The sequence below is a fragment of the Alternaria dauci genome, chromosome 10 (assembly GCF_042100115.1).
Source record: "Alternaria dauci strain A2016 chromosome 10, whole genome shotgun sequence".
NCBI classification, from domain to species: domain Eukaryota; kingdom Fungi; phylum Ascomycota; class Dothideomycetes; order Pleosporales; family Pleosporaceae; genus Alternaria; species Alternaria dauci.
In genome coordinates this window covers 1,253,177-1,280,512 of record NC_091281.1, presented here as the reverse complement: position 1 = coordinate 1,280,512, position 27,336 = coordinate 1,253,177, and the positions used below count along the sequence as shown (strand labels likewise).

Here is a 27,336-nt window from a genome sequence, read left to right as displayed (position 1 = left end):
TGTCTACTTTACTCGTCTTTCTCTCCGTGTTCTCTCAGGTGTTCGAGGTATCCTACTAGTCGTTTCTTAATTACCACGCCCACCAGTCGTCCCGTCCCTTCCTCAGTCACCATCAGGTATCTCAGCCCTAGCCTGGCAAACATCTCGACGGCATACTCCAAGGGCGCTTTTGCACAAATCGTCAGTGGTGTTCGGTCCACAAAGGGCGTCAGATCCATCTCCAAGCTGGTCGGACTGGTCGGGTCCTCAATCTCCTGGCCCAATAACCTGACCTGGACATCCTCGTACGTCGACACGAGCGTACTGGGAACAAGTTTCGTCAACCCAAACTCCAGCTCAGACTGTGAAATATAACCCTGCAGCACTTCCACGCCCCCACTGTTCTTTTGCACAAGAACAAGACCCGCATCCATAAGTCCCCTCTCCCTCAACGCATTCAACTTTTCTTGGAGCAAATTCAGCGCTACTTTGTTGCTGGCAGGAACCAAGACAGTGATATCGGACATGGTGCGTTGAGGTGGAATGAGGACCTCGACGCAAGCTTTGTGTTGCCGGACGATCGATAGAGCGGTATCTGGGTCTAAGAAGGGGTGAGAAAGAAGTGTTTGAGCGAGGTCATATACACCTTCTGTTGAGATGGCGTCTGCGGTCCACTTTGCGACCAGGATGGCGAGCATGGATGGGAGAGTATAGGAGAGTTGGCCGGTTAGCTCAAACATCTGTCTTGATGTTAGAAGAGGACGGGAAGGGAAAAGAGAGGGGAGCAAGAACACTTACGATGACAGCAAGCGAAATCGTCATACGTGATACTCCAGCCAGAAACGCTGCAGCGCCTACCATGGCGAAGATACCCGGGCTTATCGAAGTGATAGTTTGACCCACCAGCCGCCCAAAGAAAGCTCCAGCGTCCAGCGCGGGGATGATGACGCCAGAGGGGACTTTGATGCCGAATGTTACGGTAGTTAGAACGAGTTTGGCAAGAGTGCCATAGACTAACCAGCCCACGTAGCTCCAATTCGTCTCTCCATCTCCCGCTATACGCACATTCTCGTTCCGACAGACCCAAGACGCCCTTGAAGCGTCGTCACCACAATCCACGAGCAGATTCTTGATGATGACATCCCCAGGTTCCCTCGTCAGCGGATTAGGGTACTGGAGAAGCGCAGTCGCAAGCACAACCAGTGCGACCTCTAGCACAGGATACCGTTTGATTAGCCCAAAGCTCCTGAACCACTTCGACCACAGGAAGTTGAACTTGCAGAAGAGACCACCGAAAACACCACCGGCTACACCCAGCAGCACAAAAACGAGGTAGTGAACAGCCTGGTACTCTGTCCCAAAGTTTGATTCGAAAAGGACCAATTTACCCGTCCCCGTAGGATTGAGTTCTTTCAGTACCATGGCCGCCGTAAGACTGCATAGAAATGCTCTCCACAGCACCTTTCTTGGAAAGTACGTCGATATCTCCTCGTAAGAGAAGAGCACCCCGCCAATCGGTGCGCCAAACGCAACAGACAGACCAGAGCTGCAGGCTGCACTAAGCAGCTCTCGCATTTTACGTCCGTTGTCCCGGTATTTGGGAAACAACCGGCCGACTAGGTAACCCACACAGGTCGAGATGTGGACAAAGGGACCTTCTTTTCCTAGACACATGCCAGTTGATACGGCAAAGATGGCGCCAAAGGCTTTGACGACGAGGACGCGTAGGGAGAGGAAGGATGGGATGGAGAAACCAGATAGGATCGTTTTTATTTCAGGAATGCCGGAGCCGGAGGCCATGTACATTACTTTGCCACCGGGAGCTATTGTGGGAGTTGTTGGCATATCGTTGCCATGGCCATTGGATTTTGTGGTCGAACCTGGCGTGTCTGAGGCAGAAGGGAGCGTAGTCTTGGTCAACATGGTCGCACCCGAACTGAGGATACCGAAAACCAGTGCCATGGCCACGTAGATGGCAAATCCAGAAGCGTAGTCACCTGTCCATTCCTGCCACATGCCACACTCTTCAACCTGATTTGGATGAAGTAAAGAGGATTCTGCTTTCCTTGGAGTGCAGCAAGCTTCGCGGTTTCGGAATGGATGGCCAGGGCAATATCCAACTTTCCAGTCGGAAACAGTAGCCACGGCGATGTCGACAACAAAAGCGATACACGCAGTAAGGATGCCGATAACCACCACGGCAATCCATCCTGAGCAGGCGTCGAAGAGAGCGAGAGTCTTGTAGCGGATACCGCGTCGGGATTGGATGTGACGGAAGCGATACGAGTCTTTTACCTGTTCTTCACATCAGCATACTCTTGCGATTCTTTTTGGTGAGAACGGAACGCGTCAGCACCAGATCATGTAGCCAGTCAATTGTAGTGTAATCGTTGTATGGGAGTCGTTCTCCAACCGTACTACCTGCCAACTGCTGTTCTTCTTTGGTTACAGTGGACGCGATGATCGACGAAGCCTCCTCATCTTGCGTATGTTGGAGCTGTGATAACCGGCTCTGGTGAAGTAGAGGCGTACGCTCATGGCCGTTCTCTTGGTCAGATGCCATGTCTAGTTGTCCAGGACTGAGGTCAAGCATGGAGGTTCAAGTCAGCATCATGTAGCATACTCGAAGTACATATCGAAAGCAATGTGGCTTGTCCAATGACGCAGGTGAGCCTATCTAGAACGCAAGCTTATCTACCGCGGAAAAAGATCAACTGGAACATCCTGGGGAAGATGTTTGCGGGATGAGTAGATTGCTAGGCTTGGCTGGGGTGTGAAGAGATAAGGAAAGCACGCTAACTGATTGGTGGGCAATGTCACATGTGGTGCAACCATGAGCAGAGAGCAGTTCCCAGGCAAGTCTCGATAGTTGAGATTTGATTTTACAAGGGGAAGGAATTGATACAGGTTGCAGAAGAAGCATTACAGTATCGTGACGAACCTACTTAAACATGTCTTCCTACAGATGTGCCACTATACCCATCCATGAACCGACCGCCTTCAACCAGAAGAACGCCAAGTAAAGTCCAATATCCAGACTGGACAAACCCGGTATCGTTGAGACTTGAATCATGACTAACAAAGGGAAATCGGTATGGCTCTGGGTGAACGAGTTGAAAAGAAGACTGTATCATTACACCTGGGTTGAAGGCAGTCATCGCCAGCGCAACGTCGGAACAGGTTTATGCAGCTACAGCAGTTTTCTTCTGGGCAGTGTAGTTGTCAAGGTATTTCTGTGCAGGTTAGTGGGCGTCTCAGAGGTGTGATGGTTGATATATACCTGCTTCTCGGCAGCGCTTAGACTCTTCCACTCATTAGCGATGAGTTTGATCGCGTCCGTCACTTTGATGCTCTTGAAGTCTCCACTGGCATGCCTTTCTTTCAGAAACACGGCATAGGGAAGGAGGGTCGGCTTGGGGGCGCGATCATCCACAAGTTTCCTAGTATGGGCAGGGGCACCCTTATATTTGTCCGCAAGCAACTTGCGTAGCTGGGCACGTGCTCTGTTTGCAATCGCGATCTGTTCGGGAGTGTGGGTACGGATAAATGCCTGATACTCGGCTCGTCTGGCGGCGGTCTGCTCGTTGGCGACGTGGTTCCAATGCTGCAAAGATTTAGTGCATGGGCGTCTCAAGGTGAAGGGGGGGTTGGAGTTACCTCGTGCTCAGCAGGAGTCAAATTCTTGAATGCTCGGACAGAGTCTTGAAGACTGGTTCCGTCTCCGTCAGCCTTAGCAGTTGTTGCGGCTACATAGGCGTTGAGGCCTGATACGGGACGGGTGGTCGTGGGCTCCTTCAGTGCCTTTGCGCGTAGGTCGCGGATCTTTGCCTTTAGCTTTTCTTCATCCGTCAACGGCTTCTTGACGCGCTTCTTAGGCGCTGCTTTCTTAGCAGCTGGCTTCTTGGCTTTTGTTCTCGCCGCAGTCTTGGTCTTGGTCGCCGTAGCCTTCTTGGGGGCTGCCTTTTTTGCAGTTGTGGCAGTCTTCTTGGGCGCCGGCTTCGCAGCTGCCGCCTTCTTGACCGCCTTCTTCACTGTCGCGGTCGGCTTGGTAGCACGCGTGGTTGTAGCATAGGACCGGCGGGCCTGGCCAAGAGATGCGAAGGCGCGTGAGAGAGGGCGGGCATGAGCGGCATTGCGGGCAATGAGAGAGCGGCTGAGCGCGCCGGCCAGCATGGTGAGAATTTTCGAGTCGTGTCCTGGAGGCGCGTGGCGGTGGGGTCAACGAGTGGCGGCGCAGCTCTGGGCGGAGGGGGGGCAATTGAGGGGAGGAGGGGGCTTGCGAGGCGCGCGAACTGTGTTGATGAGTCGGTGTAACGAGAGGTTGGGGTGGGGAGCCAACGTTAGCCAAGAACGTCATTCAGGCAGAGAGTAGTCAGGCACGCGCTGCAACGCTGCTGCATTGATCTTCTACCCCACCATGGCAGTCTGCCGCCGCATCACCGCCACCCTCACCAAGTCATGTCTCGATATCTATATACATTCCCCGCGTCCTTGACGCCGCTGTCTGCTGAGCCCATCTAACCTCGTCTATACAACGTCTTGCCGCCATGCCGACCATGTGCTTGCTACTTATATCACCTTGTAACTGTGTCATGTTAGCGAGGGAATACTTGACTAGTGAGTGCGAAGCTCATACCTCCACGGGTGGTCCTCGTCGCCGTATTGAATGGCCTCCATCCAATCCTTCATCTGCTGCGCCACTGGGCCGGCTTCGACGTGGTCTTCAAGGCCGCAGTCGACCAGCTGTCCCTTCCAGCTAATCTTTCGCACCGGTGCGACAATGGCAGCAGTACCTGCACCAAAGATTTCCATCATGCGTCCCTCGTTGGCAGCGTCGGCCACCTCCTTCATGGTGAACTTGCGCTCCGACACGGTCCAGCCCTTTGGCACCAACCGCTCGCGCGCAAGTTCAAGGATCGAGTCTCGCGTGACTCCCTCAAGAATCGTTCCGTCCAGAGGCGCAGTGAGCAGCTCTGGCTTCCCCGTCTCCTTGTTCTTGATGGCTGCGAACAAGTTCATGGTGCCGACCTCTGTAATGTACTCTTCTTCCCCGAACAACCACAGGTTCTGGTGGAAGCCGCGGCTCGCAGCCTGCATCTGCGGGACGATGCAAGGCGCGTAGTTGGCACCGAGCTTCTTGTCTCCAACACCTCCAGGCCATGCGCGCACAGCATAGTCTGTAGCCTCGAGCGAGATGGCCTTGAAACCGGTAGGATAGTATGGGCCGACAGGCGAAGCGATCACATAGAGTAATGCAGAAGCCGGAGGACCTACGCCGAGGGTACGCTGCGTGCCAATCATGGTCGGGCGAAGGTAGAGAGAGTAGCCTCGTGCACTGCCATGGTTAGAACAATGCGTTGGTCACAAGACTCGGAACAACTGAACATACTCGGGAACGAAGCGTTCGTCCTCCTTGACAAACTTGCCAATGAGCTCGGTCAGAGCATCAGGGTCGAATGTCGGCAATGCAATTCGTGCTGATGACTTGTTCAACCTCGCCATGTTCTTATCCGGCCTGAACAGCCTAATGTTGCCGCTCTTGTCCTTGTAGGCCTTCATGCCCTCGAAGCACTCGAATGCATAGTGGAAGACGCACGTCGCAGGGTCGAGACTGAGGTTCTGGTAGGGTGTGATGCGTGCCGGTAGCCATCCTTGTGTTGCCGTCCATTCGAGCGAGAGCATGTGATCTTGCAGGTAGGTTAGATACGAGTCGTGGTGCCATTGGAGCTATTACCAGAGAAGTTGCGGCCAAAGACGAGTTCCTCATGCGGCAGGAGGTCTTTTGGCGTCGTCGTCTTGGTGATGGAGAGCTTGGTAGGGTCAATGTCCTGTATCTTCTCCCCGACAGATACATCAGCATGAATGCTGTATGGCCGCTGGGTCCGACATCGCAGCGACGCGCTGAGCGGTGCTACAGGCGAACGCAAGGCGCCACGAGCCAGGGACGAGAGCAATCGTGAAGACCGCTGCTGGAGCATTGTGAGATATGCAGTGTAGGCGGAGAGGGTGGGGCGGGAGGGAGAGATGGTGCAGGTGGTGGATTCCACGACGATAATTATTTTGGATTACAAGACCGAAGCTGACCGCGGCCTGTACACATCGGACCTCGAGACACAGTCACCAACAACACTCATGTCCGATACCGCCCTGCACCGGCCACCAAACGGGGCAGCCCAAGGGCGCAATTGACACCTTGGGAGTCGACATGGCGGATATTTGAGGCTATTCACGTGTTTGGGTCTCCTGTCTGGTGTCCGTGGCCGCATCCACCCACACTGCCTGCGCTCGCCTCACGTCATGCAAGGCGGGAGGGAGACTAGGCAGAGGCGACCCTGACCATCCTTTTCTCCACAACTCGCGTGGGGTTACCAACACTTGGCCTTTGTCGACCAACTGCCTCTTTGGTCCTCGGTTTTGTCGTCAACGAGTCTGGACAATTGTGCGACTCTTCTGTGATTATCGCAAGTCGCCTCGTGCAAAGGGAAACCGTGGCTGATGTGTCTTGATTTCCTCGGCGGCCCCAGCTATCTGTCTCAGATCTCACGCGAATACCAACGCTTCTCGCGTCGACATCACAGTCCATGACGCCCTCGCTTTACACGCACGACTTCGCCGCGCGCGCGAATAGACCACCGCCAACATGTTTTCCAACGCCCTAAAGTCCTTCACCTCCAACATCTCGAGCAACTACACCCTCAGCCCGCAACCCACGTCTCATTCTGGACCATGGAAGATATACGACGCGAAGAAGAAGTCGACCGGCAAGGCAGCCTCCGTCTTTATCTTCGAGAAGAAGTCACTGGAACCACCAGCTGGCGCAGGCTTCGGTGGGCGCTCGGCGGCTTCAGGACTCAAGCGCGCGCATGACGAGGTCGTCGAAAGGCTCAAGAAAGAGGCCAGTTCTTTGGCGCGGTTACGACATCCCAACATCTTGGAACTGGCCGAGCCTGTCGAAGAAACTCGTGGCGGTGGCCTCATGTTCGCGACAGAGCCCGTCACAGCGTCCCTGGCTGGTTTGCTACAAGAAAAAGATGAGCAGGAGAAGGCCGGTGGCGTAAATGGACGTCGCAGCCGATATGTCGTCGAAGAAGCCGATGGCCAGAAGCGAAGACGCGAACTTGAAATCGACGAGCTGGAGATACAGAAAGGCTTGTTGCAAATCGCAAAGGGCTTGGAGTTTCTGCACGAGAGCGCTGGATTGGTACATGCCAACTTGACTCCAGAGGCCATCTTCATCAATGCCAAAGTAGGCAGCCACAATACCAGCCATTCTCTACAAACGCCTTGCTGATCGTCGTGACAGTCTGATTGGAAAATCTCAGGTCTGGGTTTCTCTACTCCTCCAGAGAACTCCACGAAACCCACATCCGTAACGCCCATCTCGCTCTCAGAAGTCCTGAACTACGACGCCCGCCTACCACGACACGTCCAGTTGAACCTAGACTACTCTTCGCCCGACTTCGTCATGGATAACAACATAACCCCGGCAGCAGACATGTTCAGTCTGGGTATGCTGATAATTGCGCTGTACAATTCGCCGCATAAGAGCCCGTTGGAGTTCAATGGAAGTTCTTCTTCATACAAGCGGGCCTTCTCCTCGTCTTCCTCGGTTCCAAGCAAGACGAACAACTTCATGGCGTCCCAACCACTGCCACGAGATCTCGCAAACGGCGTCCTGGATCGCTTGATAACGCGGCGACCCGCACAGCGATTGGATGTACGAGAATTTCAACAAGCAGCATACTTTGACAACATCCTAGTGTCCACAATCCGCTTTCTTGACTCGCTACCTGGAAAGACACCCAATGAAAAGTCACAGTTCATGCGTGGTCTACCACGTATCTTGAACCAGTTTCCCAAATCTGTACTGGACAAGAAGATCTTACCTGCTCTGCTTGAGGAGATGAAAGACCGAGAGCTCCTCACTCTGATACTCCAGAACGTCTTCAAGATCGTTACCATGCTTCCATCTGGAAAGCGAGCCTTTACCGAGAAAGTGATACCCAAGTTGCGAGAGATATTCCTGACTGCCGCAGCTGCAAACACGAAAGCGCCACAACAGGAGAGGGACAGCCTCAAGGAAGCAGGACTTATGGTACTTCTTGAGAACATGCAGATCGCCGCAGATAACTCGAGTGGCAAGGACTTCAAAGATGACATACTCCCAATCATCAACTACGCTCTCGAATCTCCTACTCACTCGCTCGTCGATGCAGCCCTGCGTACGCTACCTATTGTCTTGCCGATTCTGGACTTTTCGACTGTGAAGAACGAGCTCTTCCCTGTAATTGCTAGCATTTTTGCAAAGACTAGCAGTATGGGTATCAAGATTCGCGGTCTAGAGGCTTTCAAGACACTTTGTGGAGGAGGAAACGAACAGCAAGACGACCAAGGAGATGGTCTTACTGGAATGGTAGCAGCACCCAAGGTCAAGAGCTCCAATGTATCGATTCTCGACAAATATACTATCCAGGAGAAGATAGTACCGCTGCTTCGTGGTATCAAGACAAAGGAGCCTGCCGTCATGGTATGTTCATGAGAACGGACAGGTTACAGATGACTTGCTAACAATTGTACAGATGGCCGCATTGGATGTCTTCAAGGCCATCAGTAGCCAAGTTGACAGCGACTTTCTTGCTATGGATGTGCTTCCTATATTGTGGAATTTCAGCTTGGGACCACTACTCAACTTGCAGCAGTTCCAAGCGTACATGAGCCTTATCAAGTCGACGTCTGCGCGTGTCGAGAATGAGCAGACACGTAAGCTACAAGAACTCGGCGCGAACGGCTCCACGGCTACCACACGCAATGAGTTCATGTCCTTCGGTGGCCCGTCAGCAGCTAACGGTTTTGACACCACCAACGGAAACGGAGATACTGATTTTGAGGCACTTGTACGTGGAGGACAGCAAGGCTCTTCTGGTGGTACAGACATGTTAGGCGGTGATCCATGGGCAAACGCTTCAGCATCCGCTACATCTTCTACGGTCCTGCCCTCACGGCCATCCACCAACCGAACAGCATCCAGGACCGCGTCGCCAGCAGCAACCTTCTCCTGGTCCACACCCCCCGTCTCTCCGCCACCAACCACCAACCTCGGCGCTCCTAAAGCGCAAAGCAGAGCAATAACACCGGACAACACGCTAAACACACTCAACTCTTCTTTCCCAGCCCTGAGCGCCGCAAACCCAGGTATCGGCAGCTCCTCCTTCGCTCAGCCCCAACAACAAGTCCGACCAGCTATGAGCATGAACAACATGATGTCTCCCACCTCTGCCACAACACCCTCGTATACCAACACCACGCAAAGCTCGGGTATCGATTGGAGCAAAGCAGGCAACTCGTCAATGGCATCGAGTAACTGGAGTAGTATGGGCACATCGAACACCAATACGAACAACTCTCTATCAAATTTCCCTTCTATCGCTCCACCTCCCTCGCAGTCACGAACGCAATCTCCTTATTCGTCCTTTAGTATTGCGCCTCCGCCTGCGAAACCAATGGGTACGGGATCTTTTAGTATCGCGCCGCCGCCCATGGGTAATCGAACGCCGAGTTCGGGGATGGGGATGAACAGTATGGCAAGTTTGAGGGCGCAGACGCAGACTCAGCAACAGCAACAACAGCAACAGACAAACTGGGGTAGTGGAGGTGATAGCTTAATTTGAGGAACATTAGCGGGCGTTTTAACCTCAGCTGGGAGGTGGTAGAATATGGGAGGCAGTACTGTCATATAACCGTATCTCGCAAGATTCATGAAATTAGTAAATATATGCCTTTCATGCGCGCTACTCCTACTACAGATTGTGGGAAATGGTTGGATCTATGCAATAGTTGTCAGTATCCTATCTTCTTATCCATAGTCACTGAAACGACATTTAGTAAGATGCGCTTGTCTGGGTAAAAAAAAACCCGGCTGTCTGTGATGAGGACATCTCGAACAGAACGGATGACGGCGATGATTTACTCGGGTTCTATAAAGATAGCTGTTGTATTTCTGCTATGTCTATACATTTGTCAGTATCTCGCTCCCTTTCGTTGCGCGGACGCAGCCATCCGGTGAGTACTGGAGTGACAGGCGAGTGTGGGTGCGCACTTCTTTTTCTGTCCGAACGCCAAGTGCAGGATCAGCAGTGCGCATAAGCCATGCAGCGCCGCGGAACGAAATGAGGACGATAACGCAATTTGCGTACAATTTTGCGTTTACTGCTTCGGTGAATTACCAGTCGTCTGGCAAATCGTGCGTCAAGATCTACGGTTCTGCAACACGGGTATTTCGGAGCGCAGACATGGTTGCGTAGATAGCGGATCCGTAGGTGCCCTGCAGGACAGACACCCCTACAACGTGGCCGACACTGTGGTTCCTGCTGTTTTACTGGCTAAATCAAACATTCGCGATGGACCTTGGTTGATGGTCCATACTTTGAACTCGAGACTGGACTTGTGGGCGGATTAGATGAGCACAAGCCGCGAAGGATTTGACGTTGGTGGCTAGGGATTGGCCAGGCATTGGCGAGGCTTGGTCGTGGTAAATCGCCCACGGAATGTCGTAAGCTAAGCAAGCCAAGCCAAGCTTACCGGTGCTGGGAGGCCTTGATATGGAGCTTAGCAATTGAGCTTAGTGGGCGCCACAGTGACATCAAGCCTCGATGTCTGGCTTGTGAGCCAGTACAACGGTGTGGCAACAGGAAGTGGGCGTGACAGAAATGCAGCAATGCGGCAACGCGACAGCGCCATCGACGTGGTTATCTAAAGTCGCTGACGACTGATGTAATGGATCTTCGACATGGGTATGCTCTGTATGAGTGAGAGTGAAATGGTAGATCTGTGCCGTTAGCATGGGCAGCGACAAAACCGACGTCACGCATGCTAGAGCCTGGTCGGTAATACAATTCACCCACAGAGAGCGGCACTCGCGGCGTCAAGCCAAAGGATTTTACTGAGATTTCATAGCGCGAGAGCGGGAGAAAATGGGGAGTGTCGTGGTCATAGCGCGGCAAACGGCTGGTGTTTGTGCGACTCTCCCTTGGTCGCGTTCCCACTCGGTCGTGCCATAGGCAAGAACGGTCCCCACTCTTTCGCCTTCCCTGTTCGCCTTCACCGAACCCTCTCCCAACCCCCGCAAGTTTTGGGTCTAACCATGTTAGCAGTGCACACTAGCTTACGTCTTTCCACTGCAACACTCCATGCACCCGCTATCACCTTGCCCCCGCGATTATATTTAACCATTTTCGCGCCTGGCTCCTCCATCGTTTGATCAACTCACTTCGACCTTGCACACCCCCAGACCCCATATCCGCAATTAATGCGCCTGGAAGCAGCTACCCGCCGTTCTTTTTACTACACTCCTTACAAGAGGTGTATCCGTTGCGTCAAATGGCGTTGAAGTCCCTCTTCGGCGGCAGGGCTTCGCCCACCGACGCCACCAGTCAAAACAGTAATGAAAAGGTCACTTTGGAAAAAGAGAAGAGCTACGACGCCGAGGCAGCAGGGGGAATCCTACCTACTTCCGGTGACACCGACTCGGACGCCAGTATCACCATCGGCAGGCAGATCGAATTGGAAGCCAACAATGCCATCAAGTACCGCACCTGCAGCTGGCAAAAGACTGCCGCGCTGTTGTTCTCCGAGTACATTTGTCTGGCCATCATGTCCTTCCCGTGGTCCTACTCCATTCTCGGCCTTGTCCCGGGCTTGATCCTGACTTTTGTCATCGCCGGTCTCGTCCTTTACACTTCCTTGACTACATGGTAGGTCACATCAACGATAAAAACCCATGACTGCCCATACTGACTATTCAGGGAATTCTGCATGCGCCATCCTCAGATCCGCGATGTCTGTGACATTGGCCAAATGCTCTTCTGGAATCAGAAATGGGCCTTTTACGCGACAGCAGTCATGTTTGTCCTCAACAGTAAGCCGAAACTCTTTTGCGCACCCTCCAACCTAGTACTGACCATGCCTCAAGACGTTTTCATCATGGGTCTGCACTGCCTCGTCGGAGCCAAGTGGTGGAACACCATCACCGGACATGCTACCTGCACCATTGTCTTCGCCGCCATAACTGCCATCATCTCATTTGTGGCTTCTCTCCCGCGAACCTTTAGCACCCTGGCTACTCTAGCGACTGCCTCTGCCGCCTTCACCTTCATCTCCGTTATCCTTGCTGCTGCATTCTCCGGTGTTGACGGCAAGCCTGCAGGCTACCCAAGCAAAGGCGAACTCGAGGTGTACGCCGTACCCCCAGCTGGAACCACTTTCGTAATGGGCATGAGCGCCTTTATGAACATCAGCTATACCTTCATTGGCCAGATTACCCTCCCCAGCTTCATCGCTGAGATGAGGGAGCCCAAAGAGTTCCCCAAGGCACTCTGGGCCGTCACCATTTGTGAGGTCATCATTTTCAGTTTGGTCGGAGGTGTTGTCTACGGTTACACTGGTACCAACTACATGACGTCGCCGGCCTTTGGCTCCATCTCCAACGAAGTCTACAAGAAGGTGGCTTTCACCTTCATGGTACCCACAATCATCTTCCTCGGTGTCTTGTATGCCTCCGTAACAGCCCGATTTGTCTTGTTCCGCATCTACGGTTCTCAGTCCCGACACAGGACCGGCCACACCGTGGCTGGCTGGGTCACATGGATCGTGATCCTCGCTGTACTATGGATTTTCGCCTTCATCATCGCCGAAGTCATTCCCTTCTTCTCCGACTTGCTCTCACTCATGAGCTCTCTGTTCGACTCGTTCTTTGGATTCATTTTCTGGGGCGTAGCGTACATTCGACTTCGTAGGGAGAGATATGGTGTCGACTTCTGGAAGACACGTGGACTCCGTGGATATGTTGGATTCTTTTTCAACATCATCCTTTGCTTGATCGGTCTGCTGTTCTTGACTGCGGGCACGTACGCAACTGTACAATCGATCATCGACGGCTACAAGGCCGATGGCTTTGGGGGACCTTTTACATGCGCCGACAACGGTTTGTAGGATTCAAGCATGTTGGGCGCGACACGATCTTGTATAATTTTGAATGACTTGGGCATTTCGCGCAGGCTACGGTTCTGCCGAGAGCATGAACACACGCTTGAGGATGCATTGTTGGATAGGGCGTTATTGTTTGAATTTGTTATTATGACGAGGCTTAGTATACCCCGCAGTAAAAGCTACAGAAGCGGAACGGATTGTAGGGTAGCAGTGGTGGAAGCTACATTATCGTTCCTGGATAGAAGCCAGACCGATACAATGTAAATCGTAAAAGACGACAAAATGATGCGCTCGGTAGGCGTTCATCCGTGAAGCGCGCCTCCGGAGTTTCTTGAACATGTGGAGCTTATGACGTCTCGCTAACGGCGCAACTGCCGAATGCACATGCTTGACACCTGAGCAAGCTGTCCACATCCCCAACACCTTCTGTATCGTGGGCGCAGAGCTTCATCTACCTGTCTGTTCTCGCAATCTGAAGACTCACGACTCATCTGGACTCGCTTGCGATCATGGCTTCTTACATCGACTTCAGTCAGCCCAGTTTGTGGGGTGAGTACCGAGACCTTGACCCCCGCTGTTTGCCGATGCGACGACTGACCATGATGATAGTATCTGCTGCAAGCATAGTGTTTAACCCTACCTTTTGGAAGTGAGTCATGTTGCTCATGAATTCATGCAAACGCTAACGGGGGTATAGCATCGCTGCGCAGCAAGGTACGCTACCTCGTCATGGCGTTGCGACACCAGCAGCCGCCTTCCACGGCTCGGCTATAGTCGCAACAGCAGGATCGAGTGAAGCTAACAGGACTCAGAGTACCACAACAAGGTCATTACCAAGCTGTTCGGTGGCAACTCTCGACTTGGATGCTATGCGCTCGCCGTAACCATCTTCTCCCTGGGTATCTTCCGAGATTACCTGTACGTACAAGCTACCACCATGGTCTCCAGACGTCAACGTCTACCCGAGTTAGTCGAAATTCTGACCATGACTCTACAGTTACAATGAAGCTCTCGCCGACCAGCCCACCCATCCGGCTCTCGTTTCTCCTGCCGTCAAATACTCCGCGATTCCCCTCTTCCTAATGGGGAACACGCTCGTCCTGACCTCCATGTGGGCTCTTGGTGTCACTGGTACCTACCTCGGTGACTACTTCGGCATCCTTATGGACGAGCCTGTGACGACATTCCCGTTCAACGTCTCGAGCTCGCCCATGTACCACGGCTCCGCCATGTCTTTCCTGGCCACGGCTATTTGGTACGGAAAGCCAGCTGGTATACTCCTCACCGCACTGGTTCACACTGCATACTCTATTGCGTGCAAGTGGGAGGACCCATTCACTGGCATGATTTACCAGAAGAGGGACGAGGAGAGGAAGAAGAATGGCAAGAAGGGTCTGTAGATGACTCGTCTCCGCGTTGGCTAGCACGATGCAAGACAACAAAGCCAGGCAAACAAGCCTGAGACATGGCTATTGCGGCCAATTACACAATGGCGCATTCAATCCCCATCTGCCCGTATACGAGCGGATGATGTGGAGAAGGAGGCGGAGCAGCACGTCTTTTCAACACGACAGTGGAGCAGAGGCGGTAGGTTTGTTTAGGAGGGTATTCAACTGCCAGCTGGCAGTGGAGTATATGTAGCAGCATGCAAAAGTACAGTCGATTTGATATGATATGATAGCCCAACGCGACAACACCCCAAGCGACTTTTACTTTCATCTTTGATTGGCTGGTACAGTATATCCTTCAAGCAGGCTATTTTGGGGTTTCTTCTACCGGTTGGATTCTTTGAAAGGTAATGCTACTCATACACTTCCGGCTCGTATTCAAATCGATTCACGCAGGCTCCCCCTTGCATCTTGGGTGGGACGTGATAAACAAGGCAGCTTACTCGTCATTACGATCATTGAAAGATAGGACATTAATTTCTTGATTTGCTTGAGTGGTATTCTCTTCAAAAATATGCAAAGTTGCCAACCTGGTATACAACGTCGATATTCACAGTTTTCCCGCCTGGGACGAGAGTCCGTCCCAACGCCATGCTTCCCATCGAATTATGTACTGACAAAGGTAAAAAAACAAGATCAAACATCCTGCGGCATGGCACGATATGTCTGCGCTGTACCACTCCTCGAATGCACCGCGCTGGGTGGGTTTCCAGCATGCGGCACGCCATTCCGGTTCAGTACACTCAGTTCACTCTCATCCACACCGTTGGTATGGCTATCAAACTGGCCGTCTGCTCGCCTCCGATGTGCCGTTTGGCTATCTCCCTTGCTGCTCCATCCCTCTGTTCCGACGTAACTTCCTCGGCCAACACCAATGCCCCACGCGCGGTCGTAGCTCCTGGGTCCCCAAGCCCATCCCGCGCCCCGTGTAATGGGGAGATGGTACCAGCGGAACGAAAACCACGCACATGTGACGCCAATCAGCGTACCGAACAGCAGATCAAACCCGAAGTGACGGAAATCGGTAAATCGCGTGCTTGTTATGTATATGGCGGCGCAGACGGGTACCAGGACAAGGACGAGGGTGTAAACGGGGGGTGCGGCGTTTTGGTAGCGGATAGGGACTACGGCATCGTCGTTGTAGGACGGCTTCGAGAGGGTTGAGTCTTGCTTGTGGATGGGAAGCGTGGCTAACTTCTTGAGATTGGAAGGGGCGACGGCGGAGGTGTGAGCGGGGTTTGCGGAATAGGGTCGTGGGGGAAGGAAGGGGATTGCGACGGAGAACTTGGAGGCGAGGAAGAGAGTGAGGTAGAGGAGGCCGGCCCATGAGACTAGAGGAGTGCATTAGCTGGTGGTCAGAGAGGGTGGAAGGGGGGATTGCTTACAGCTGGCATGGCCACTGGGAAAAGACTTGAAGCCGTCCTTGAGTATGTCTGAATCCGTTTGTTGACAGATGTCGACGGTGACGAGCACCCATTCCGGTTGATAAAACTCTCCCAGAGGGCTGATGGTGGTTTCTCGGATACGCGTGAGATCTGGCTGACATCTCGACAGCAGATCAGGTCGCGGCTTTCCGAAGAGATTCTTCATGCCCTGAGTGATGAGGAAGGCCGTCGCGAGGGAGAGGGCGAGGCCCATCCAACCGGTATTCCATTCCCAGAGTTTCCTCCTCCAAATGAGCGATTTCGGTGTTCCGCGTTCAGCCGTGGGCCCGGGGACCCAGATGAGGCACACGATGAAAATGATGGCGGCAGGAGCAACGAGCGCTACAACGGCGAGGAGCCATGTGGGTATCATTTCGCTGGTCTGGTACGGATACGATATGTTGAGGTCAACGGGCGAGAAGGGTCGTTTGAACGGTTCGACATATTCCCAGCCGCCGGCAACGGCTGCAATGGCAACGATGACGATCCAGTCGAAGATGTAGGATGCAACGAGCTTCACCGACGGCACGCCGACTCCTCTGACGGTCCTCATGTTTGCGGGAGTGGATGTCTAACGACGACAGTGGGAGGAAGAAAGAATGCAAGTCAAGTCCCAGGTAGGGCGCCAAACGTCCCAAATTGCTCAGAGGGACAGGCGCATTAAAGGCAGCTAGAGAGGGCCAAGACAAACGCGAGAGTCTAGTGTCGTGTGACGCAGTGTAACGTTGTGAAGATGGACTATGCTGCGGCCGGTGTTGACGTGTAGGATGGCAACGTTCTTGACTAGCTGAGCAAAAGAAAGCAGAAACAAGGCCTTGCTGATGGAGAGGCTACGCCGCAGGAGCGAGTGGACGGCAAAGGGGAGACGGGGCACGCGAGCAATGCATAGCCAAGGCCCGAGCTGACGGTTTGAGGCTGTGTGTGTGATTGACGCTGGGCCTTGGTCTTGATCGTCTCAGCTGGCGCCCAGAGCGCCCGAACGTGATTTCCTTATTGCATCGGCCTGACTTCGGAGCAGACACGACCAAGGAAGACAGGCGGAGTCGATAGGACGGAGGGCAGGAGAGACGGCCGTGTAGTGTATACAGATGCATGATGATGTGTGTCAAGAAGATCTGGGGCCGGGGGGGTTTGCTAACACTCCACTCCCGGCGCCACTGGGAAAGTGGGAAAATGGAAAAGTGGAAAAGTCTCCGCATCCTCCGCCCACGTCATTTTTAGATTTGCTGCGGTCCGACGATCGAGCCAGAGTTGCGTGTACACGGACGCGCAGCACATCAGATCGATAATCACGCCCAGAAAGACGCTGAGCAGCCGTCCGCGCCCTCCCGAACCAACAGCCTCCCCGCCGCAGCCCACCATGGCGCTTCCAGCACCAACCATCGATCTCCTGCTCAACCTCATCGACACGCGCCCCCAGTCCATCCTCTCTTCGCTCGAGCAGCATCCACACCTTGCCTCTGCGCGCGATGCACACGGCTACTCGCTCGTCCACGCCGCCGCCTCGTACAACCAACTCGCCGTCCTGCGCGACCTGGTCCGCAAATACAATGCCGACGTCAACATCCTCGATGAAGACGGCGAGACGCCCCTCTTTGCGTGCGAAAAGCAAGAGGTAGCAAAATGCCTGGTCGAGGAATTGGGCGCAGACACCAGCATAAAGAACCACGACGGCCAGACAGCCGAAGACAAGTTTTTGGAAGAGGAGGATGCGACACACGAAGTATACCAATATTTGACGAGCCTGCGCACCGGCCACGAGCCCGCTGCGGCAGGCATCATAGAGACCGAGGGCGTCCATCCACCGCCGCCGCTCCCCGACGGCGTCAAGGTCAACGTGGGCACCATGGAAGAAGACGCTGTCGATGCGCCGGATCCCGAGATACGGAGACGCATTGAAGAGCTCGCGGCAAGGCCAGACTACGACTCCGAAGAGGTACAGCAGCAGTTGAGGGAGTTGGTGCAGGATGTTGTTGGCGGCATGGGTGCTGCTGACAGTGCGAGGAGTGTCAGGCCGAGAGTAGATTGAGCAGGCATCAAGAACCGCACACATGGTCGAGCCGCTGGATCAGCATCGGCATTGCTCCGTCGCATGTAGGATCGTCGTACACGAGATAACAAAACTCCGAATCGACTCCGACACTTCGGATCCGAGTCGTCTTGAGGGCGCCTCAGCAGACACGCTGGACGTTTGCGCTCGCGAGCCGCCATGTTTGAAGCTGGCATGATTTCTTCGTGGTCCCAGTAGGTACACTTTGATGGTCATGGTATCTGAGGGTAGACAGCAAACGTACCAATACCCAAAACAGCTTCCTCATGCATGATCCACGAATGTAGGTCGTCTCATGGAGCCAAACAATACACCTCTTCAATCTCGTCTTCTCATCCCTTTCTTTGATTTACATTCGATCAGAATGTTTGAAATCTTGACTACAAAATGCCGTCCTCTAGCTGAATCAGCAGCTTTCAATTTTCCACCGATTGTGGAAGAAAGCGGATTTTTTTTCACCCTACATGTCATTTTCTTACCGTGGTTCGGCCACATACGTGTACCTTGGTACCTTGGTACCTTGGTACACTCCCCAGATCTGTCTGTGTTAGGCAATGTTGCCTTTATGCGTAGATTGCAGCCGGCACGATCGGCGATTTTGGCATCATGGGCAATACGATGTGATTTGATATCGACACTCAAACACATTGGGAAAGTGCGTAGCAAAGCATGCATGCATCCGCGTATACTTCCAAAGCTGTTCAACAGGGGCATTCATCACGGCGATATCCCTATCCTGGCCCCCAAAAATACCCGTCAGGTACAAGCATTACCCATCTATCGCATTCCTATCTCCATGCAAAACGTCATAACAGCCCCGAGCATGCTCCATTCATTACTCCAAGAGGAAACAAGTCTAAAAAACCGTGGATTCCAGTCGCTCTTCTTCGGACTTATTATTCTGATCCATCTCCCAAAGCATTCGTCATTTCCGTGTTATTCCCACTTAAAAACCCTGGAATTCCTGGTGGCGTTTTTGTCCGCTTCGGCGGCATCGGCAAGGTATCGGCAGAGACACCCCTTGCAGTCGGGTCATCTACCCGAACAACCAGCCCTTTGTTCAATCTTACCCTTGTTTCACGCCTTGGCCTCGCCACAAACACGCATTTTCACGCCCCCGTTGGTGCTGCAATGGGAAGGAAACGGGCAAAAGTGTTGATTCTAGTCGGTCAAATGCGGTGCTTCTCGGGCCCATTGCGTGAATCCTTCGGTGAATTGCATTGGTGATGGTTGGATGGGAGAATGGGTTCGGGGGGGGGGGGGGGGCAAATAGGCAAGGGAGTGGACTTGTAGTCACAAACTCTGCACCAAGAGACTTTGTGAAGAGCACGACATGTAGAAGGGAAGAGGTGAGATATCGTTGTCTTCCATCGGCTGCTTTCTTTGGTAGAGAGGGGTAAAGCTGAAAAGTATGGCTTCACTATACTCGCGTCGACCCTTTTTCCCTCCTTCTGTTGAAAGCCACATCTCCAGCACCTCAATCTACACTTGCAAATCAAGATATCGATGCTTATACTGTCGGCCCTTCTCTACAATCTACACCCTCTTACCATTTCCCTATTCCGGAAACTTTCCAGTCCATCTCGATGCAAGAGTCTAGACTCGCACACACCCCTAACGACCAAACCCCGTTCTAACATGTGCCGTAAACTCCGAATCACCCACAAGCATGAACATTATCCTGTAAAAGGAAATATTCATTACCCCACCGTCGAAACCAGGCTCCTTATCGCACTTCGCCGCACCTTTGAGTTTTCCCTGCTTCCGCGGAAGCATACTACTGACCCCTGACACATGGCCGCCTACTGAACCGGGCAAACTCTCCCCCTCTGTATCGCCTTGTTGGGAAGGAGAAGAGGAAAATCGTTGATTGTAGCCAAGATTCCGGGCCGCGACGGGTATGTAACGCGTCTGGGTTACTGAAGCAAGTATTGGTAAATGTTACTAGAGCACCGTGCCAGGTCCTTTACGCAGGGGTGATGGAACCTGACGTGCTATAGGAGATACCTATATGAGAAGGTGAGAGGAAAAAGTGTTCATCATAGCGGTCATGGTGGCCTTACAACTCTTGTGTAGGGATGATTTGTTGCAGTGACCTGCTTAGTGCAAAGAGGGGAAGTTGGTGATGTTCCTGCGGTAGCACATCTAGTCTCCACCAATGCCATTTCACAGAACACCAGTGACTAGGGTACCATGAATCTCGATTGGATCGAGCATGGTCATGTTCGTTGTGACTAACCAGTTACGGGTCGTGTATTGATGTCCCTACCGTCTATGTATCCTTCCGTTTATTCAGGTGTTATCCGTCTCTATTTTCTAACACTGCACGCCAAACTTACGCAACGTCTCCTTTCCAGTGGTGATCTTCATGCCGATCCTGAAAACACGTGTTAGCTTTGAACTGCAGAGTGAACAAACTCAGTACGTACCTTGCATCCAAGTCGAAACCACCCATCTTTGTGACCTCATCAAGCCAATCCTTACACTGAACCAACATCTTGGGATTATTCTCTGGATGTCCATCAGCGTCAGCCTCACGCCAGACGTTAGCAGCCATCTCATAGCGTGCACAAGGCGCTGTCCAGTTGTCCCTGAAATTGCCTGTTAGAAGTGCTTTATCGACCGGTAAAACCTCTTTCTCCAGGATATTCTTAGCCTCGGCTGTCTGATCCATATTTCTGAGGGTAGCAGCGCGAAGGACGTTGAGGATGGACTTTTCGTCTACACCCTCCTTGTCCCAGTGTGGATTAGCCGGTGATTCGCTCCAAGCCAAGTTGGCGAGGGAGACTTCGAGATGGTCGTTCCGCATACGTTTATATCCGTTCCAGAAGTAGATCATCTCTTCAAGTGGCGACACACCTACGGCGTCTACCAGGTCGCAATTCCACTCCTTTGCACGTGCTTCCCATTTCTGAATCTTACGAGCGACGAAGATGTCGAAAGGTAGCTGACGTGCCATGAACTTCTTCTTTCCTACGTTTGGCATGACCTTGTTCATGTATTCTTCTGCCTTTGCACCGTACGTCTTTGCCTCGGTTGGGTTGGTTGTCTTGTGTTTTCTGTAGAGCTCGACATTGGAGGCGGCGATGATGTAGTGGTACAATGCATGACTCCAGTTGTTGAGCCCCATGCATTTCTCGAAAGCGAAAGCAGTGGCTTCATAGTCGTGCATGTACATGTTATTCAAACTTCTTTCGAACCATGTAAGCGCTTCCAGCTGCTTTAGCTTCGACTCGCCCATATCCTCCATGAACTTGACAGCCTTCTCCAACTCCTTGTCCGAGGCGAGCATTCGAGACTCCTCTAGTAGCCAGAGGTGGCTTGTAGGATACCTTGCGCGCATGTAGCGAAGCAAAGCTAGGCACTGTTCCTTTGGATACGCTCCCTCACCCTTGGTGGGAAGTATGTCGCAGAAGTTTGTGAACCCATTGATGTATCCCATCAGTACAACGCCGGCCATAGCACCGTGGATGTTATGGAACTTGGTAGCTTGCCATAGCATACGCATGCCCCTTTCCCGATCGCCTTTGAAGCCGACAATTTTCAATAAACCGGCAAAGGACGGCGGGATGAATGAGAGAATGAGCAACAGCATGCCGAAGCAAAAGTTCGATCCGGAGAGGACGAAGACATCCACCGGGTGTTTACTGAACGACGCGATGTCTGCATCAGCATCCCCCTCATCGTTCAAGGTAAGTTGCTCAAAGTATTCGATAGCGTTTGGTAGGGAGTCTGATGGGTTCTCGTTCGTAGCAGGAAGCCCTGGCGCCGAGCTTGCTGCGAGGTCGACCGTCTTCTCAGCACTGTTTAGTTCGACTGAAGCACCTTTATCAGCAGCAACATTGAGGTTCCCCTGGTATTCCGCAGGTGTCGAAACGCCTGTCTTATCTTCCGCAGCATCCACAAAGTCAAAATCGTCATCGTCATCATCTGTAGCCTTCTTCGCTGCCGGTCCAGTTATCGTGGTACTTTGCTTCAGACTAGAAGTAGATGCTGCAGCAGACGGTCCAGCTGAAGTAGGAGGCTGAGAAGTTTTCAGACCGCTGCTTGCCATGTCTGACCGAACCGAGCCCTTCGAAGAGCCGCGTGACCCTACCGAATTGACACTACTTGTGCTTCTCTGGTTCAAGAATTTCTTCTCATTTTCCATAACAGCCTCGAGTGCAAGGTATGCTTTCCTCAACTTGTAAAAACTCTTGATAGCTTCTGTCAAGCTCTCGTTGAGCACGCCGACAACGGCACTCATGAGCTGTGCCTCTGCCTGGCATACCGCGTATTCGGTGCCTGGGGGGTATATGGGTGACTTGTATGCATTCGGGTCTTTGCTAACTTGGCGTTGACGTTCGTAAGCCGAGTTCTCTGCCAGAGACAAGGCATTGGCAGCTGCAGACGGCACCAGTCAGTCGAAATCTGGGATGCTATGTTGAGGACATGTTCAGACCTTCGCGTACGATTTCTGGCTCAAAGCCCAACGTTGCCCGCATGAAAACACACACTCCCGACCCAAGCTGCATAGTATGAGACTGGAACCAAAGTATAGGCCCGTGGGCTGGAATAGGAATGTACCTGGTGGAATGGCGAACTGCCTTTGTTGAGGTGTGCTTCGGCGTTTTCGATGTCATCGGCCATGATGTATGTGACGGCTATGCTCGCGTGAGATTAGTCTCATTCGCGCCACCGTATTTGGCTGGGTTGGAAGTCGTACCGCTCATGGCATCCTCAACTGTGTTGCATTAGTACTTGGCTGCACTGCGTATGTAACAAGACTCACTCTGTGCAATTTCACTTAGAGAATCCAAGCTCTTCGTATGTCCGGGGGTATGGCCCTTGAGCCAACCGCCGACTTTGAACATGCTGTATAGATATTTCCCGCACGGCTGGGAACTGGCGGTGGGGCAGAATTCGCCAGAAGAATCAAGTGAGGAGAGAAAGAGGGTGGCAAGAAGGATAGAAGGAAAAGAAGCGGTATATTCAAACGACTGTGCAGAGCGGATACGCCAGCTAAGAAGCTGAGCGCGTGTCTAGAAACCTACTAAAGCCAACCAGACGGGATGTGCTTACAGCTTCGTCCGGCGACTCGGAGCTAAAGTACGAGTACGTCATGTTCATCGACCGGAGCTTATTCTACAGTCCACTCCGCCGCGCGTTGCAACGCCTAAATACGGTATACGACGATGAAAGCGAAACATGTAAATGCACCCCATGGAACTTTCTCGGGGCCAAGCAGCTACATGTGAGCGACGGTACCCCGCGAACCCAGTTTCCATGAGTGCCACGTGATGTCGCGCTAAGCCCTGCGGACAATCGCCGCCGGCTCCGTTGTTGGAGTCGCATCACAAAGCAAAGCTCCCCAAGTCACAACATCGCGTCATCTCCCACTAGCCCATCCGAACGATTCCACAACACGTTTCCGAGCGTATCTCCACACCCGTCACAATGTCCGGCTCAGCACAAGGCAGCAACGACATGAAGAAGGCCGTAGTCAACGACTCCAAGAACGGCGAGCAGCCACTGGCGCCCGAGAAGAAGCCCGCAACACAACTAGAGGAAGACGACGAGTTTGAGGACTTCCCAGTAGAGGGTATGTTGTGTGTGTGTGGCCAAAGGGGATGTGCACCATACTGATAAGCTTACAGACTGGACCGAGGAAGAGACACAGATCCCCAACGGTAATACACATCTTTGGGAAGAGAGCTGGGATGACGATGACACAAACGACGACTTTGCGGTTCAGCTGAGGTAAGAGAAGTTCCCTGTATCATGGATAGCTAGGGCTAACCTTTCGTAGGGAGGAGCTTAAGAAGCTGGGCAAATGAGCGGTACCTCGCATGGTCGACACAAATGAGAAGCGATTCGACACGAGAAGAAACGACGACCTTATCAACGAACGAGAGCCTGATGCGCTCGCAATACTTGCATGACTGGACAGGTGACCCCATCAAGGCACTCAAAACATGACATCCATAGGGCACAAGGTAGAGATGCGGTATCTCTATATTGAACCAAAAAGAGCTATAGCTACACACAATCATAACTTCGGAGATGTACCTTCCCTGATTTTGAGCCACCGTCCACTTCTTTTTGAGTGACTGCTTTACTTACTTGACAGGGCGGAAACACCGGGCAGGTCCTTGCCCTCGAGCAGTTCGAGCGACGCACCACCACCGGTCGAGACGTGAGACAGCTTGTCTTCTACACCGTACTTGGCAGCGACAGTGGCTGTGTCACCACCGCCAATGATAACAATCTTGCCGCTCTGTGCAGCATCAACCGCAGCATCGAGTGTCGCCTTGGTGCCCTTGGCAAACTTGTCGAACTCGAACACACCGGCGGGACCGTTCCAGAGGATGGTCTGCGCCTCGTCAATGGCCTCCTTGTACAGCTTGATTGACTTGTCTCCGCAGTCGAGACCCATCCAGCCGTCTGGGATACCGTCCTTGTCCTCGGCGTACCCAGTGTTAGCGTCCTTGTCGAACTTGTCGGCGGTGATGTAGTCAACGGGCAAAACAATCTTGACGTTGTTCTTCTTCGCTTTCTCAACAAGGTCCTTGACAGTCTTGCTGCCAGCCTCGTCGAACAAGCTGTTACCGATGTTGACGCCCTCGAGCGTCTTCTTGAAGGTGAATGACATGCCTCCGCAGATGATGAGGCTGTTGACCTTTCCGAGCAGGTTGTCAATCAGCTGGATCTTGTCGGAGACCTTGGCGCCACCGAGGATGGCAAGGAAGGGTCGCTTGGGCTCCTCGAGCGCTTGTGCAAAGTAGTCGAGCTCCTTCTTGACGAGGAAGCCAGAGGCCTTTTGTGGGAGGTCGACACCGACCATGGAGCTATGTGCGCGGTGGGCAGTGCCGAACGCATCGTCTGTATCTTGTCAGTCTTGTACATCTACCAACCACGTCATAGAGCCACTCACTGATGTAAATGTCACCCAGAGCAGTCAGGCCCTTCCTGAACTCCTCGACTTTGCTCTTGTCAACCTTTTGCTTCTTGCCCTCGTCGTCCTTGTAGCTGCCCTCCTCCTCTGCGTGGAAGCGCAGGTTCTCCAGGAGGATGACCTGACCGTCCTTGGCCCCGTTGACAGTGTCCTCGACCGACTTGCCGACGCAGTCGTCTGTGAAAGTCACGCTCTTGCCGAGCAGCTTCTCGAGTTCGGGAACAACCGGCTTGAGACTGTACTCGGCGTTTGGCTTTCCGTCTGGGCGACCAAGATGTGACATGAGGATGACGGCCTTTGCGCCATTTTCAATTGCGTGCTTGATTGTCGGAAGGGCGCCGACGATGCGTTGGTTGTTGGTGATCTTCTTGTCGCTGTCTAGGGGTACATTGAAATCGACCTGATCAAGCAATTAGATTCGCGTTTTGCGTATGATACAGAGCATTGGAGGTTTACATACTCGGATAAGGACACGCTTGCCCTTGAGGTCGACGTCGGCGATTGACAGCTTGTTGGAGAGAGACATGGTGGGCGTATGGTAGTACTGTGATGGGGTGAGTCTGAAGAAGCTATGAATGCAGACCGGTGTGCGGGAGCATGCGAATGCCAGTTATATATCTCAGGTAAAGGTGCACTTACGTCAAGATGTTGGAGGAGAGAAGATGAAGCGTGGGTGGTTTCAATGTTTGTTGTCGAGCTTCAGATCGTCATGGGCAGGCTTGGTGGGGTGTAGCGGGATCAATCCACAGGTTCCTCCCAGCTGCATGCAAAGCTTCTTGCTCCCGCTCCTTATCGAACCACAAAAAAGCAAGCTGACGTGACCGGACTAACGAAATTAGCTGATACAAAACTCTTTTTGCTGCCCACGCGTCCTGGCGCTTCACAAAGTGGGTGGCCGAGGTCCTTGTCTTCCCGCGGCCGAGAGTCCTCAGTCGCGTTGGGGTAGGTAGCTACACGGATCTTCCGACGTCTCTACGTCTCTTGGAGCAGATCTCTTATTGAGAGATACGCTGAGATGCCTCCATTGAACATGTGCAAGGTAAGCGACGTTTACGTACAAAGATAGCACTTTGCTTCTGATCAAATTCGAGGCTGTACATAAACGACATTGATCCGCATCAAAAGTCTACTACCCTGACGCCGTGCAAATGCGCAACCAAACATGCTAACACGCAAAAAACTCAAGGGGAATCACCCGATACATTTATGACCTGACCTGACCTGACTCGGTGTGTACGCACGATATTTATACATGGGAGTTTGTTCGCATCATCGGACGGCCTTAAGCAGCGGCGTCATCGGCGGAGTTGGTCAGGGAAAGGTAAGCTGTCCAAGCTATACCGACGGTTGATACGAACGGCTGGAGTATGTTAGTCGCGATCCTTGTGACATAGAGTGGATTGCTTACAATCTGGAACTGAATAGGCATGATGCGGAAATTGATAAGCTGTACAGCCGGCCAGACCATGTAGTTGGCTTGAAGCGCAGGTACATAGACATCCTGGAACTTGCGCTGCACAGCACGCTTGCCACCACCCTCGGCAACTGTCATGAATGTGAAGAAGGCAGCCAGACCAGCTGGAGCGAACAAAAACTGATCGAAAGCTACGCGCTTCAGTGCAGGCAACCAAGCCGCAGTCTTTGAAACCGGGAATGTCCTTGACAAGAAGCCAAACCACCTGTGCTGGATGGGCGACATGAGGAAACCGTACGACATGAATCTCGTGGTCCGCTCAAAGTCGAAAGGCGGTGGGAGCAGCTTCGAATCGGGGATGAGATCGTTGTCGTTGAACGGGTTCCGTCGGTCGAGTTCGTGAATCTCAATGGCCAAAAAGTCATCTTTGCCCGGTCCGCCCTTCTTGCGCACTGCGCGCTCCCGCACAGCAGTCAGCGTCTGGGCTACTGTGTCTGCGATACCACCCAACACCTGCATTTGGCGTTAGCCTTGCTGTCTTGTCATGTATAAAGATACGTCGGGTCCGACGCAGACGTCGCAACGTTGGATGCGGTGGCGGCGCGACAACGGCTCGCGACAGCCATGGTATTGTGCTCATGTAAAGGGGGTAGCACGTACGGCGTTGGTGATCATTGTGGTCAAAACTGGTCGCGCCGCATAATACTGGTTGTACTTGCGCGTAAGCAAACTGACTGCAGCCATCTGTAGAAGAAATACTATGGAGTGCAGCAGGGGCTGGTAATAATTAGTCGGCCATCAAAGAGCATCAGGACAAGGAGCTCACAAGCTTGCCGTAAATCCAGCGACTGTTCAGCTGGTAGAGCAGTCTGTGTCTGGTGCTGTTCATGTTTAGTATGGGTCCTGTGAAAAGCTCTAGGTGTAGCGTTGCTCGAAGATCGCGATGACGTTGATGAAACGTAGCCGCGAGGTCCGTGTGCGGCTATAGATGGTCCTATCTTTTGAGGCTCTAATGCGCGATAAGGGCTGGGAGCAGGCGGGAATGCTATCGTGATTAAGAGAACAGTCTGTACAAAGTGTCACAGGAGCAGGCGCAGGCGCAG

General features: G+C 52.8%; 12 protein-coding genes across 12 annotated transcripts; 5 read left to right on the top strand and 7 right to left on the bottom strand.

The window, feature by feature from the left end:
- Window positions 1-8: 8 nt before the first annotated feature.
- On the bottom strand, window positions 9-2,542 carry ACET3X_009838 (uncharacterized protein; the record flags this gene model as incomplete). The annotated part of the gene is made up of 3 exons (XM_069455997.1): window positions 9-719; window positions 778-2,274; window positions 2,336-2,542. 3 exons carry the CDS (start codon window positions 2,540-2,542, stop codon window positions 9-11), a joined length of 2,415 nt encoding a protein of 804 aa, XP_069302671.1.
- A 291-nt stretch (window positions 2,543-2,833) lies between these two features.
- Window positions 2,834-4,253, bottom strand: ACET3X_009837 (uncharacterized protein). The gene is made up of 3 exons (XM_069455996.1): window positions 3,637-4,253; window positions 3,260-3,583; window positions 2,834-3,212 (listed from the first exon to the last, which is right to left on the bottom strand). Exons 1-3 carry the CDS (start codon window positions 4,150-4,152, stop codon window positions 3,162-3,164), a joined length of 891 nt encoding a protein of 296 aa, XP_069302670.1. The 5' UTR covers window positions 4,153-4,253; the 3' UTR covers window positions 2,834-3,161.
- Window positions 4,254-4,415: 162 nt separating this feature from the next.
- Window positions 4,416-5,992, bottom strand: ACET3X_009836 (uncharacterized protein). Its single transcript, XM_069455995.1, has 4 exons — window positions 5,714-5,992; window positions 5,369-5,666; window positions 4,616-5,314; window positions 4,416-4,564 (listed from the first exon to the last, which is right to left on the bottom strand). The coding sequence occupies exons 1-4, from the start codon at window positions 5,955-5,957 to the stop codon at window positions 4,549-4,551; spliced, it is 1,257 nt and encodes a 418-aa protein (XP_069302669.1). The 5' UTR covers window positions 5,958-5,992; the 3' UTR covers window positions 4,416-4,548.
- Window positions 5,993-6,342: 350 nt separating this feature from the next.
- Window positions 6,343-10,514, top strand: ACET3X_009835 (uncharacterized protein). Its single transcript, XM_069455994.1, has 3 exons — window positions 6,343-7,225; window positions 7,283-8,506; window positions 8,559-10,514. Exons 1-3 carry the CDS (start codon window positions 6,620-6,622, stop codon window positions 9,645-9,647), a joined length of 2,919 nt encoding a protein of 972 aa, XP_069302668.1. The 5' UTR covers window positions 6,343-6,619; the 3' UTR covers window positions 9,648-10,514.
- A 667-nt stretch (window positions 10,515-11,181) lies between these two features.
- On the top strand, window positions 11,182-13,238 carry ACET3X_009834 (uncharacterized protein). Its single transcript, XM_069455993.1, has 3 exons — window positions 11,182-11,729; window positions 11,781-11,893; window positions 11,948-13,238. Exons 1-3 carry the CDS (start codon window positions 11,356-11,358, stop codon window positions 12,964-12,966), a joined length of 1,506 nt encoding a protein of 501 aa, XP_069302667.1. The 5' UTR covers window positions 11,182-11,355; the 3' UTR covers window positions 12,967-13,238.
- A 152-nt stretch (window positions 13,239-13,390) lies between these two features.
- ACET3X_009833 (uncharacterized protein) lies at window positions 13,391-14,816 on the top strand. The gene is made up of 5 exons (XM_069455992.1): window positions 13,391-13,512; window positions 13,573-13,612; window positions 13,661-13,677; window positions 13,776-13,881; window positions 13,961-14,816. The coding sequence occupies exons 1-5, from the start codon at window positions 13,473-13,475 to the stop codon at window positions 14,361-14,363; spliced, it is 606 nt and encodes a 201-aa protein (XP_069302666.1). The 5' UTR covers window positions 13,391-13,472; the 3' UTR covers window positions 14,364-14,816.
- A 70-nt stretch (window positions 14,817-14,886) lies between these two features.
- ACET3X_009832 (uncharacterized protein) lies at window positions 14,887-16,661 on the bottom strand. Its single transcript, XM_069455991.1, has 2 exons — window positions 15,797-16,661; window positions 14,887-15,742 (listed from the first exon to the last, which is right to left on the bottom strand). Exons 1-2 carry the CDS (start codon window positions 16,386-16,388, stop codon window positions 15,048-15,050), a joined length of 1,287 nt encoding a protein of 428 aa, XP_069302665.1. The 5' UTR covers window positions 16,389-16,661; the 3' UTR covers window positions 14,887-15,047.
- Window positions 16,662-17,057: 396 nt separating this feature from the next.
- Window positions 17,058-18,202, top strand: ACET3X_009831 (uncharacterized protein). Its single transcript, XM_069455990.1, has one exon. The coding sequence runs from the start codon at window positions 17,196-17,198 to the stop codon at window positions 17,862-17,864; it is 669 nt and encodes a 222-aa protein (XP_069302664.1). The 5' UTR covers window positions 17,058-17,195; the 3' UTR covers window positions 17,865-18,202.
- A 1,849-nt stretch (window positions 18,203-20,051) lies between these two features.
- Window positions 20,052-22,738, bottom strand: ACET3X_009830 (uncharacterized protein; the record flags this gene model as incomplete). The annotated part of the gene is made up of 7 exons (XM_069455989.1): window positions 20,052-20,119; window positions 20,225-20,262; window positions 20,315-22,268; window positions 22,327-22,393; window positions 22,452-22,528; window positions 22,591-22,608; window positions 22,657-22,738. The coding sequence occupies 7 exons, from the start codon at window positions 22,736-22,738 to the stop codon at window positions 20,052-20,054; spliced, it is 2,304 nt and encodes a 767-aa protein (XP_069302663.1).
- A 298-nt stretch (window positions 22,739-23,036) lies between these two features.
- ACET3X_009829 (uncharacterized protein) lies at window positions 23,037-23,851 on the top strand. The gene is made up of 3 exons (XM_069455988.1): window positions 23,037-23,466; window positions 23,522-23,624; window positions 23,674-23,851. The coding sequence occupies exons 1-3, from the start codon at window positions 23,322-23,324 to the stop codon at window positions 23,699-23,701; spliced, it is 276 nt and encodes a 91-aa protein (XP_069302662.1). The 5' UTR covers window positions 23,037-23,321; the 3' UTR covers window positions 23,702-23,851.
- Window positions 23,852-23,913: 62 nt separating this feature from the next.
- On the bottom strand, window positions 23,914-25,567 carry ACET3X_009828 (uncharacterized protein; the record flags this gene model as incomplete). Its single annotated transcript, XM_069455986.1, has 5 exons — window positions 25,459-25,567; window positions 25,280-25,363; window positions 24,799-25,219; window positions 23,988-24,746; window positions 23,914-23,933 (listed from the first exon to the last, which is right to left on the bottom strand). Exons 2-5 carry the CDS (start codon window positions 25,343-25,345, stop codon window positions 23,914-23,916), a joined length of 1,266 nt encoding a protein of 421 aa, XP_069302661.1. The 5' UTR covers window positions 25,346-25,363; window positions 25,459-25,567.
- A 509-nt stretch (window positions 25,568-26,076) lies between these two features.
- On the bottom strand, window positions 26,077-27,321 carry ACET3X_009827 (uncharacterized protein). The gene is made up of 4 exons (XM_069455985.1): window positions 27,060-27,321; window positions 26,894-27,010; window positions 26,228-26,746; window positions 26,077-26,179 (listed from the first exon to the last, which is right to left on the bottom strand). The coding sequence occupies exons 1-4, from the start codon at window positions 27,120-27,122 to the stop codon at window positions 26,102-26,104; spliced, it is 777 nt and encodes a 258-aa protein (XP_069302660.1). The 5' UTR covers window positions 27,123-27,321; the 3' UTR covers window positions 26,077-26,101.
- Between the last annotated feature and the right edge of the window lie 15 nt (window positions 27,322-27,336).